The following is a 13,108-nucleotide window of genomic DNA, read 5'->3' as shown; positions in this document are numbered from 1 at the left end:
GAGGTTATCTAAGTATTTAGTGTTTGCTTTATTTGACTCTTGTATAGTAAGAATTCTTATGTTTTTAATTGTCGAATCTTGTGGCTTTATTCTTTCAGTAAATAACTGGGAGTTCGGATTTCTTCTTTTTCTAAAAAAAAGTTACTGCACTCCCCCATGACTGTAATAGCACCTAGCCTGCAATTGCTCTCCCTGCACTAGGAGTACTTCCAGTTGACAGAGTTTGAACTAGTGTTCATTCCCCTGCACTAATGCACCTCAACTTGATGAACACAAAGTTCACAATATATCTTAAAGGCTTTAAATACTTCAATTTAAATAAATCCAATTTGTTGTATCTTGGCCAGTCTAAATTGGGAACCTGAGTAATAAATTCATTTTAACCATAGGAGAATTTAGTAGAAAGCAAGCATCATAAACTTGCTCGAAGTTTGAGAAGTGGACCTTCTGACCATGATCTGAAGCCAAATGCTGCTACCCGTGACCAGCTTAATGTAAGTACAAATAATGAAAACTTTTTGTCTAGAAAAGACATCTAAAAATATTGAACATTTGCTTTGTAAATATCATTTGGTACTTTGATTTATTATATTTGGTAGAACATTATTCTGATCTTAAACCTGTGCCTTACTTGCATTTTTAGTTAAGTGAACAAATTACCTTTTTTAACTACCTTTTTGTTCTTAACTGTAAACAAAAGGATTCTTATACTGTTAACTTCTTTGTATAATTGAACATATTAGATAACTGAATTCATGAAAGATCGTTGTCTCATGTTACTAAGATTGGTGCCTTGAATTCCGAATCCTTGAAGTCAATTCCTAACTATATTTTGGTTCTTTTTATTACATTTGGCCACTACTGAAGATGTAATTTCTGTTTACGAAAGCTTAAATATTTTCTGAAAGCTTAACCTTGCTGCAAGATGTTTGACACCATGGGTCAAATGCTTCCTTCTGATGTTTGACAAAACTGAAATTTATGATTGCCTAATACTTATAGAATGTCTAGGAGTAAGATCCATTCCCTAAAGCCTTACTTGTGATAATGTAACATTAGTTCAAAATCTGTATTTGTCTTGTAGTTTGTGAAGCTTAATGATTTCCTTCAACTAATACAGAATATTAATGGGTCAGTGAGAAAACTTGTGGAAATTAAAATCAGAATATCAGCCAAGACTGGGATTTAAGGATTATGGAACCATTGATTGATGATCCCTAAGTACTGGTGTGCATCATGGCCAGCATTACAGCATTTGCTGAAATCATTTTAACTTCTGGGATTTCATACTGTGCATGTTGGCTGGAAGGAACCCAGAACCATACTTAAATTAACATTTTAGATTTGAACGCTTTAAGTCTCGTCATAGGCAGAGACTGATGAATGTGGGCAGTGATCCATCAGTGTACAGTTGTTCTGTCTCTAGAAAGTGTGTTTGAATTAGGTCATAACTATCCAAAGTAACTACATTGAAGAATAGAGTCTGTTAAGTTTGGACTTAAAAACTTTTGTCCTTTAAATCTAACTATTTACCCCTCCATCCTTGCAAACTACCTTCCCATTGCCAACCTCCCTTTCCCCTCCAAAGTCCTTAAAAGTGCAGTCACCTCCCAAAGTCCTCCTTTCCCGGAATTCCATGTTTGAATCCCTCCAAACAGGTTTCCACCTCTGCCACTGGACCTAAATGGCATTATCAAAGTCACAAACGACATCCTATATGACTGAAAAAGTAAACCATTCCTCCTCACTCATGTTATCCTGTCTGTAACCTTTGAAACAGTTGACCACACCATCCTCCTCCAGTGTTTCTCCATCGTTGCCCAACTGGGTAGGACTATATTCTCCTAATTTCATCCTTGCCTATCTAGTTGCAAACATAGAATCACTTTATGCTCCTGCACTGTTACCACCTCCTATTTCTCATCCGCTTGCTGTCCCTTGGTGACATCATCTGAAAATGCGATATCAGTTTCCACGTGTACACTGATGTCACCCAGCTTTACCTTCCAACAATCTCTTTCAATTTTTTCATTGCCTCTAACTTGTCAGACTCCTTGTCCAACATCCAGTACTGGATGAGCAGAATTTTCTTCCCAACTAAATATTGGACAGACCGGTCCTCACCACAAACTCCATTCCTAGGCACTTGTTTGATACTGAACCAGCCTGTTTGTAACCATGGTGAGATAACTGACCACAAGCTGAGCTTCCAACTACATATCAGCACCAAGACCAAGGCTGCTCATTCATACCTCTGCAACATCGCCTGACTTAAAACCTCCCTCAGCTCATCTGCTTCTGAAACTCTGATCCATTCCTTTGTTACCTCTAGGCTTGACTATTCCAGCACATTCCTGGCCATCCTCCCACATTATGTACTCTAAACTTGAGGTTGTCCAAAAGTTTGCTGCTAACATCCTAACTCGTGCCAAATCAAGTTCAACTATCACCCTTGTGCTTGCTGACTTACATCTGGCTCCAAGTTAGGCAAGGTCACAATTTTAGATTTTAAAATTCTTATCCCTCTATGGCCTCATCTTCCCCCCCGCCAAATCTCTGTAACTTCTTTCAATCCCACAACCCTCCAGGATATATGCACTCCTCGAATTCTGGCCTTTTACTGATTTTAATCATTCCACCATTGATGGTTGTGCATTCAGATACCCAGTCCTGAAGCTCTATGATTTCTTCTCTTTCCTCCTCTAAGACGCTCCTTAAAAACCTACCTGACCAGCTTTTGTTCACCTACCCTCATTTCCTTATGTGGTTTTGTGTCATATTTTGTTTAATGCTCCTGTGAAATGCCTTGGTGTGCTTTACCATGTTAACAATGCTATATAAATAAAAGCTGTAGTGTGCACAAAATTATTCTGGGCAGTTTTGCTATTCTAAGGGTATCTGCTACAGGAAATGGAAAAGTTTACATTGGTGCAATCTTCTTTTGTATGGCTAGATAAAGAGCAACAACTATAATTTTATATCAAGGTGGTCATGCCAGGAAATTATGTCAGGAGTGGCAATGTATATTACTGTAATACCGCCGTCGTATTTGAGTCGGGTAATGAGTTGTTATCTGTTCCATGGTCTTCTGGGTGACCATAGTTGCACACGGGAAAGATTTTAATTTTCCATTTGTGCATCAGGTATCCGCATCTGCTATGGTTTATACAGATGTGGTTTAGAGATGCCCATGAGATTCGTAGGAGGTTGAAACCAGGGACCTTCTGTGTCAGGTCTTTCACGAGGTGTTTGTTCCTGACTTCTTGTGAGGGCCATTCATTTCTCCAAGCTTCTTCAGGGTTGAAATCGCATTGCCTGAGGTTGTGAGCTCGGGTCCAAAAGGGCTTACATGATTTCAAGCGGAGGTGAGGGACATTAGTGAGGTACTGGTGGATGGGGAGGCATTTGTTTTCCTCGATTTGCTGAGCTTCACAGAGCGTTGCTGCGTTGTGGTGGAACAGTAGAGGGAATGTGTGCCAGCAGGGTAGTCAGGATGTTTGGGTGGGTTGGAAGTTGGCAGCCTTCACGTAGCCCATTCCTTTAACTGAAATCACAACAAATGCCATCAAACTGGTGACTGAGCATCGATCAACAATCTCCCAGTGTTTAGAGCAGCAGCTCGAGACTGGTGCATTATGATGGCATAATAAAGCTTACTGTGTGTGTGGCTAAGCTACAAATAGTCAATACTGCGATTCAGAATGAAATGTTCTCAACAGGTACCGACTTGACTCTGGGCACACTTGGGGTGAAAGCTTCACTCCAGTGCTCGAGTACGTAATTCACGCTAACTCTAAACATGGAGCACTGAGGGAGTTCTGCGTTGTCAAGACTCCTGTCTTTTGAATAGATTTAAACTGAAGTCCTCTCTGTCTGTTCAGAAGAAGAGCAACGAGTTTTCATGTCTTGGTCAACATTTATCCCTCCATCAATATCACAAGTTAACTTGGCAGCTATTTTATTTCCTGTCCCTTGCTATGCATAAATTGGCTGCAAGAGGAATTCATTGGCTGTGAAGTGCTTTGGGCCCTCCTGAGAATGTGAAATACATTATATAATGCAAGTTTATTGCTCTCTTTTCCCTAGCTAGATCATTTTATTCTCCATTTTCCTTTTGGATGCATATCCTAAATCACTTCTTTAATTAAATTCTTGCGTTTGTACATTCCTGGGAAGGCTGTTATTTATTGCCTGTTCCTAGTTGCCTGTGAAGATGTGGTTGAGCCATATATAGATCAGACCATGCAAGACAGCAAATTTAATTCCTTACATAGCATTAGTGAACTAGTTATTTTTTTGACACCCTGATGGATTCATGGACACTTTTATAGGTTAAAAAAAAACGCCTATATTCTCATTGCCGTGGTGGGATATGAACTCGCCACATTCTCTGGATTATTAGTTCAGGCTTTTGGATTACTATTGCCTCAACCAGTAATAATGTTTTTTTTTAATATGTTAGTTTGTGGTAGCTACGATATTTGTTTTAGTCAAATAGCACCATGTTTTGTACTTCTAGCTGTTACAGAATTCTTCTGTCCATGTAAGTGCTTTGCGTGTAAATAGAGTTTGAGAATGTGATGTGAATAGCTTTCTTCTCACTTGCTCCAAATGAGCTTTTGAGCATTTTATAATGCGGTTCTGACAGTGCATTAGAATTGTATGTCATACAGTGTCAGCTCATGCTGCTTCAAGATGCCTCCTGCAATAGAGGATCTTTCTTTATATTTATATTACAAGCTTAGTAGAAATCACTTTGCAATAGCAGTAAAGTAACAGTATAAAAGTAGTCATGTGACTCATTGGAATGTTCAAATTTACTGCCTAGAAGTTTGGGTATATTGGATTGATGCTTTTATATTTTCTTTAACACAATTGAGTGGCCAATGGGAAAAATACAGCAATCTGTTGAACTAGCTATTTAACTTAAATAGCTATGGGAAATCTATACGAGAAATGCTTGAATGGCCAAAAGGATAGTAAATGGTGCTCTGCATCTTGGCAATGCCAGGTTTTAAGAATGATTAATATTCCCTGCTGCTGGTTGCTGACACTATAACATTCACTGGCATGTTGAAACAATTTCTTTATCCCGGGTAATGTAGTGGTGAACTGATCAGTACGTGTTTTAGAAAGTAGTCTGTCACCAAAGTTGTGTTGTTGTTGCTCTTGACATTACTGGCAGCAGCGTGCTAATGTTGCTGCTTGATTCAGTGTTTCTACTTGAAGTTGAAATAACTCTGTTGCTGACAATAGATATGCTTGATTTGCAGATCAGTTCAGATGTTCCTGCTACTGTAGCCTTGGAACATGAGGATTTACACTTTGGCCAGGCACTCTTGTTTTTCTTCTTATCCAAAAGTGGGTTTCTTAAAGCACCTATGCTGTTGTGTGGACTGAAACAATTAAATTGAGCTTTATTTTGATAATGCAATATGGTGCTGTTTTTCCATTTTGAATTACTAAAAACTCAATGCCACATTTTTGTAGAGGATGTTATTAATCCAATGTGGGATTGAAGCTCTGCATGGGCAAAATTGTATATTTGAGTCAGCTTTATGTGCTGATGTGGCTCAGTCTCAACCAGAATCTTGGAAGTGTGGGAGAGGGAGTAAGCTTCCATAATCGTTTCAGCACCGAGAATGTCTAAAATAGAAAGGTAACCTGTTCTCTTGTATGAACAACCCTCACCGCAAAATTATTTTTTCAATGTCACGGTAAGAATTTGCATTCTTTACACCTGTTTCATACAGCACTTTTAGGTGTACCTACACCACATGGCCTGTAGTGGTTCAAGAAGGCCGCTCACCACCAATCTCTCAAGGGCAGCTAGGGATTAGGTGACAAATGCTGGCCTAGCCACCCACATCCTGTGAAAAATATGTATTCAAAGTTTGAGTAACAAGCTTGATAGAACTTACTCTATTACATACGTCAAAGTTTCTAAGAAGCCACATTTTTTTTCTTTTCCAGACTATTTTAAATTATCCTCCCACTAAGTTACTGTCTTCTGAAGAGCAAGATCTTGTTTGGAAATTTAGATATTACCTCACCAACCAAGAAAAGGTAAGTTTTTTTTATAATGTACTTGTTAGTTGCAAAAGGTTCAGAAACCACTGTTATTTCATGTAATCATCTAATTTCATGACTACTCTAATTCAATGTATTCAACAATTTAAGTGCAGTAATTTCAAATTATTAATTGTAGACTGTAGTTTTGATATTTTTATTGCCATTACAATTCTTGGGCAAATTGACCGAATCAGCATATTTATGATGCATATGTTTTCAAACAATGTAAGGAAATGCGTGGCTGAAATAATTTCCTGCTAGCACTAGGCGCTTGAAATTGTTCATGTATAATACCTAATCTGTACAATAATATCCAATCATAATACAGTATTTTGAATGATTTCTACAACAGTCAAATCAATTTTTGCAGTATTTATCAGAGTGCCCACCCCCAGTTATATGATAATAAGTTAGTATTTGAGTGATTTGGATATCAAGGATATTTACCAATGCTCATGAAACTTGCAGTAGTAGTTTGCATGCACATGACTGGTAAGGAACTGCAAAACTTGACTTGCAAAGCTGCTTCGCTAAATGTAGTTCTCTTTTGTAGGCTTTGACTAAATTTTTAAAGTGTGTAAACTGGGACTTGGCCCAAGAAGCAAAACAAGCCTTGGAGTTGCTAGGAAAGTGGAAACCAATGGATGTAGAAGATGGTCTTGAGTTGCTTTCCTCCCAATTCACTAATCCAACTGTAAGGCGGTATGCTGTTGCTCGGTTGCAACAAGCTGATGATGAGGTAAGAATGTTGTAGACTAAATAAGACTAAACTCTTGTTGTGGGATCTATTATGAATGTGATAATAGATTCATAATAAATTGCACAGCTTCGTGCACTTGTAACTGATAAGAAACTTTGGAGTTCATGCTAAAAATAATGAAATATGTTATCATGAAGCCTGCATTGCAAGTTCTAATTTCTAATGCATTTTTTTCTATATATATGATATTTTCTAGGTGGGTTTTATAACTAATTTGCCAAATTTTGCAAACAAGGGAAACTGGAAGACTCAATTCCAGTCAGCTGCTGTTGTGTCTCTTTGTAACTGGCAGCATATTGGCAGTGATACAGGACCAAGTTGTAGAGCTTGGTGGAGTTCTTGGAAAGAAATCTTTTGAGTGTGCAGTTCATTGTTGCTGCTCACAGTTTTGGTTAGCAAGGCTCATGTAATTTCTGCAAGTGCCATGTTAAATGAGGGCAAATGTGACTAGTTTACAGTCGAGTGGAACACTTCTATTTTGTGTAGGCAAGTGGAACTCTACACTGGAAGGTTGATGGCCAAATTAATTATGTGCAACTGCAGTGAATAAAAATGACCACTTCTAAAGACATTGTGATCCTGATTGAGGCCTCCAATTGACGAAACTAAAGATATGGTGAGAAATATGCCAAGAAGTACTGGATATTCACAGCAGCTTTTTTGCCTGATTGTGTCAAAGGCTTTGTTCACAGTACTTGTGCTGAGAGGTAATTTCCACAACTTTTAGAGGTTTGTATGTTTGATCTCTACTTTGGACCTCTGAGAACGAAGATGACCAGCGGCAGGAGTGGTACCAGCCTGCTCCTTACAAACCTGCCGCTCTGCAGGAGAGATGGGATGAGCAGAGGGATGCAGCTCACAAGAGGCAATACCTGCAACACAGTGTACAAGCAGAGGATAAGATGTCCTGACATGTTGGAACGTGAGTAGCTCATGAGGCTTAGGGCCTCGGTTTGGGTGGTGACACACATTTGTATCCTGCTGCAAATAGGTCTACTGTCTAGTGGACTTGCTGGCCACACTTTACCATGGCCATCAAAGTCACTATCCCCTTCAACTTCTTTTTCCTCTGACACTTTTCCAGGTGTCAGCCAGGGATATTTGCAGGATCCCTGTTGCTTGTCCACAAACACATTAGACAAATTATTGATGTTTGCTGGGGCAGGAAATTATGTCAACATTGCCATTGATGCCATCAAAGCAAATAGGTGCTTATGTTTGCAGTTCTAACTGGCATCCCACAGCTACAGGACAACATCAACTGCATGTTTGTGGTAATTAATGCACCCCCGGATCACTCAAGGTTATTCAACAACTGCCAGACTATTCCACTCCATCAATGCGCAGCCAGTGCGCAACCACAAAGAACGTTTATGTAGATATGTACAGGATTCTCAAGCAATTGCCATGATACTTTCATCCTGCAGCAACACATCTTTCCTATTCTCTTTGCACCCATTAAGCAGACCCACCAGGTGGTTCCTGGGAGAACACTTAATACATGGCTGATAATACTCATGAGATACTTGGCAACAAGGTCTAAGAATGATACACTGAAAGCCATATGCGAAGCAGATGTGATAAGAACAAGCCAAACACATGTTGAAGATGTGCTTCAGGTGCCTGGGCATATCTGGAGATGCCCTTCAGTACACACCAGCCAGGATCTCCAGAATGAATGCCTTGTGCAGTGATATGCACAGCGTTGTACAGTAGTGAGTTTTGTACCTGCAGGAGAAACGAGGTGCAAAGCATGGAGACTCTTCAGGTGATTCTAAGAAGGTGGAACATGAAGTTTCCAAGGCACCAGCAATGCCTGAGATGCTGTCATTTTTGCAAAGTTCACTTAGGCTCCACCAGTCCACCCATCTGACAGCCACGTGCAAAAGCTACTACTCAGCCACAGCACAAAGTAGTCTTGCAAGCAACCAAGCACCCCTTTTCACGGCTCTCCTTCAGCATTGTTCAGCATTAATTCTTGTATTGCCCTTTGTCATAAGTGAAAAGACCACTTGCCAGACAGCAGCCAAAGAAGGGCAGTATGGTAAAGTGTTGAAAACAAATGTGTATGTGGCTCAAAAAATAAAGAAATTTAACATTCTAATATTGTATAATACACCCATGTGCATACATTTTTGCAACTACAAATTTTTCTCTCTAGTGCTTCTACAAGGTAGAATCCCTGTGGCTTTCGCAAGGGTAGAGGCAGGCTGCTCAGATCCCTTCCCTGACTGCAGAGATGTTCTTGGCTAACATCTTCAGGGTTTTAGTGCCCATGAGGGCCACAGCTAAAGACTGTTCCACTTATACCTGTGCAAGAACAGACTTGGCCATCGGGACACGTAGCAGAATGTGGGCGCTGATTGGAAGGGGCAGTGGATGAGAAGTGGAACGTCTTTGTGCTGAGTTACAACTTCCATGTACCATATCACCATCATCCTTTTCATGGCCCATCCAAAGCTCCCTGCGAGAAAGATGTGGGTACAGTACCCACTGAATACTTTGCGTCAGTCTTCACAATGGAAAAGGACAAGGCATGTATAGACATCAGGGTGGAGGACTGTGAAACATTAGAGGAAATTAACAACAAGAGAGAGGAGATTTTAGCAGCCTTAAAAGTGGATAAATCCGCAAGCCCGGATGAGATGTATCCCAGACTGTTGAGAGAGGCAAGGGAAGAGATATCAGGGGCCCTAGCAGTAATTTTCAAATCCTCTCTGGCTACAGGTAGTTGAGTTAGAAACTCTCGTAACATTTAAGAAGCATTTAGGTATTCACTTGTGTTGCCATAACCTCCAGGGCTATGGGCCAAGCTGTGGAAAATGGGACTAGTGCAGTCAGATCCTTGTTGACCAACATGGATGTGATGAGCCAAATTGCTGCCTTCTGTGCTGTAGACGTCTGAGTCTAAAGGAGAGATCTGAGCGAGAGTAATGGCGTGTTTCTGATTGAGAGCAATTGTTGAGCCTGAATATGAAGGAGAGCATGACATTGACCACTGGCACCCACATTATAATCACTGGACAGATGGGGTATGAGGAAGTGTATAGACAAAGAAGGATGGGTGCATCTGCACGATAGACTGATGTGAAGGATGATTTGTGCTGCAATAGTTTTGAGAATGCAGGGTAAGGTTGTTGGGGTGATACCCATATTAAGATGTAGTTGAATGTGCCATTATACTCGCTTTCCTCACCTATGACATTGAATCCAGGAGCATAGCACCATACTCCTGGCCACCTCCTCAGCCTCCAGTCACAACTTCTTGGTTACATTGGCTTGCTACTCCCTCCTGTCCGTAAAGAGCCCCACTGGAAGTCCTTATAGTCTCCAGCATCACAGTCAGGAAAACGAGATGTACCTTTTTAAGTACGTGCACTTATTCTGTCACTGTGCTCTGTTTCCAAATTGAGTCATTCAATTTTCACGTCTGCAATATCCCTTTTAAATACTGGAGTTAAAATCAACTTATGCAGGTCGCCCTTGTATCTGCACAGCCAAATTGGACGGGAAACCTGGAATTAATGTCAGTGCAGTGACTGGTTTAAAGCACTTCCAGGTTTCCTGTACACTATCTGAGCCTCCCTATCCCAGCACGTTAGCAACTTAAAATCTAGCCCAGTGTCTGGCTATTCTAAAGTCACATTCTAGCATTTACTTTCATGGTTAAAATCCCACCATAATAATTCAATTGGTGGTCTAATGGATAAAGGCATTTCAGACTGTATGAACATGGCACCCGGATCAAAAGGGTAGCCATTTTTCTGCTATTAGTTACTCTGTGACACCGCAGTTGCCTTTTGAGCCCCTGATTTACAGAGGATGAGGGAAGTCAATTTTCCTGCTTGTCACCTATTCATCTCTGCTAGAAAGTTCAGGTGGTTTCTGGAAAGACCTGCTCGTAGACAATGGCGTGGTGGTAATGTCGCTGGATTAGTAATCCAGAGACCCAGACTAATGCTCTGGGGATAAAAGCAAAATACTGCGGATGCTGGAAATCTGAAACAAAAACAAAAATAGCTGGAAAAACTCAGCAGGTCTGACAGCATCTGCGGAGAGGAATACAGTTAACATTTTGAGTCTGTATGACTTGTCTTCAGATCTAAGGAAAAATAGAAATGATGTGAAATATAAGCTGGTTAAGGGGGGTGGGACAGGTAGAGCTGGATAGAGGGCAAGTGATAGGTGGATGCAAGGAAGAGATTGCCAAAGATGTCATAGACAAAAGGACAAAGGGGTGTTGACAGTGGTGATATTAGCTAAGGAACGTGCTAATGGTGACATTAAGGGTAGCAAGCAGGACGAGCAAGTGACAGTCCTAGTTGGGGTGGGGTGGGGGGAAGGGATCGAAAGGGGCTAAAAGGTGGAGATAAAACAATGGATGGAAATAAATTTAAAAGTAATAGAAATAGGTGAGAAAAGAAAAAAATATTTTAAAATATATATATTTTTTAAAATTATAAATTATTGGAAAAAGAGGAATTGGAAAGGGGATGGGGGTGGAGCAGAGAGTTCATGATCTGAAGTTGTTGAACTCGATGTTAAGTCTGGAAGGCTGTAAAGTGCTTAATCAGAAGATGAGGTGCTGTTCCTCCAGTTTGGGTTGAGCTTCAATGGAACATTGCAGCAGGCCAAGGATGGACATGTGAGCTTGAGAGCAGGGTGATGTGTTGAAATGGCAAGCGACAGGGAGGTCTGGGTCATGCGGACAGACCGAAGGTGTTCCGCAAAGCAGTCACCCAATCTGCGTTTGGGGTCTCCAATGTAGAGGAGACCACATTGGGAGCAGCGAATGCAGTAGACCAAATTGAGGGAAGTGCAAGCGAAATGCTGCTTCACTTGAAAGGAGGGTTTGGGCCCTTGGACCGTGAGGAGGGGGGGAAGTAAAGGGGCAGATGTTGCACCTTCTGCACTTGCATGGGAAGGTGCCGTGGGAGGGAGTTGAGGTATAGGGGGTGATGGAGGAGTGGACCAGGGTGTCCCGGAAGGAACGGTCCGTACGGAATGCCAACAGGGGACTGAAGGGAAGATGTGTTTGGCGGTGGCATCATGCTGGAGTTGGCGGAAATGGCGGAGGATGATCCTTTGAATGCGGAGGCTGGTGGGGTGATAAGTGAGGACAAGGGAGACCCTATCATGTTTCTGGGACGGAGAGGAAGTTGTGAGGGCGGATGCGCGGGAGATGGGCCGGACTTGGTTGAAGGCCCTGTCAACCACCGTGGGTGGAAAACCTCGCTTAAGGAAAAAGGAAGTCATGTCAGAGGAACTGTTTTGGAAAGTGGCATCATCAGAACAGATGCAACAGAGGCAAAGGAACTGAGAGAATGGGATGGAGTTCTTACAGGAAGCGGGGTGTGAGGAGTTGTAGTCAAGATAGCTGTGGGAGTCGGTAGGCTTGTAAAGAATATTGGTGGGCTATTTCTGGTCTATCACCAGAAATTGAGACAGAGAGGTCAAGGAAGGGAAGTGTCAGTGATGGACCATGTGAAAGTGTCAGTGATGGACCATGTGAAAGTGTCAGTGATGGACCATGTGAAAGTGTCAGTGATGGACCATGTGGAAGTGTCAGTGATGGACCATGTGGAAGTGTCAGTGATGGACCATGTGGAAGTGTCAGTGATGGACCATGTGAAAATGTCAGTGATGGACCATGTGAATATGATTGGAAGCAAAATTAATAAATTTTTCCAGGTCCAGACTCGAGCATGAAGCGGCACCGAAGCAGTCATCGATGTATCGGAGAAAGAGTTGTGGAAGAGGTCCTGAGTAGGACTGGAACAAGGAATGCTCCACATACCCCATAAAGAGACAGGCATAACTGGGGCCCATGAGGGTACCCTTGGCCACACCTTTTATTTGGAGGAAGTGAAACGAGTTTAAGGGGGAATTGTTCAGTGAGAGAACAAGTTCAGCCAGACAGAGGAGAGTGGTGGTGGATGGAGATTGTTCGGGCCTCAGCTCGAGGAAGAAGCGGAGAGCCCTCAGATCATCCTGGTGGGTGTTAGAGGATGTAGTGCTCTGGGGACATGGGTTCAAATCCACGGCAGCTAGTAGAATTTGAATTCAGTTAATAAACCTGGAATATAAAGATAGTCTCAGGTGATGGTGACCACAAAACTATCATCAATTTGTTGTAAATATGTTGTTTCCCCGTCACTGGTATTTTCTTGTGAATTGTCCTGATGAGTGCAAAAGAAAACTGACAAACAGTGTCTCTTTTTTCAGAATGTTTCAGTAAATATTTTCCTCTACATCCTTTGTTTTAGTTGCATAATG

General features: G+C 41.5%; 1 protein-coding gene across 3 annotated transcripts in view; it reads left to right on the top strand.

The window, feature by feature from the left end:
- pik3c3 (phosphatidylinositol 3-kinase, catalytic subunit type 3) overlaps positions 1-13,108 on the top strand; it is a 125,219-nt gene that overhangs the window by 40,733 nt on the left and 71,378 nt on the right. For all 3 annotated transcript variants that reach the window (XM_041196592.1, XM_041196583.1, XM_041196600.1), the window contains 3 exons: positions 390-494; positions 5,974-6,066; positions 6,626-6,811. In XM_041196592.1, the coding sequence (XP_041052526.1) occupies positions 390-494; positions 5,974-6,066; positions 6,626-6,811 (384 nt within the window). The remainder of the gene's footprint in view (positions 1-389; positions 495-5,973; positions 6,067-6,625; positions 6,812-13,108) is intronic.

The sequence above is a fragment of the Carcharodon carcharias genome, chromosome 1, assembly GCF_017639515.1.
Source record: "Carcharodon carcharias isolate sCarCar2 chromosome 1, sCarCar2.pri, whole genome shotgun sequence".
NCBI lineage: Eukaryota > Metazoa > Chordata > Chondrichthyes > Lamniformes > Lamnidae > Carcharodon > Carcharodon carcharias.
The sequence above is the reverse complement of the archived record's forward strand: the minus strand, read 5'-3'. Positions and strand labels throughout refer to the sequence as shown.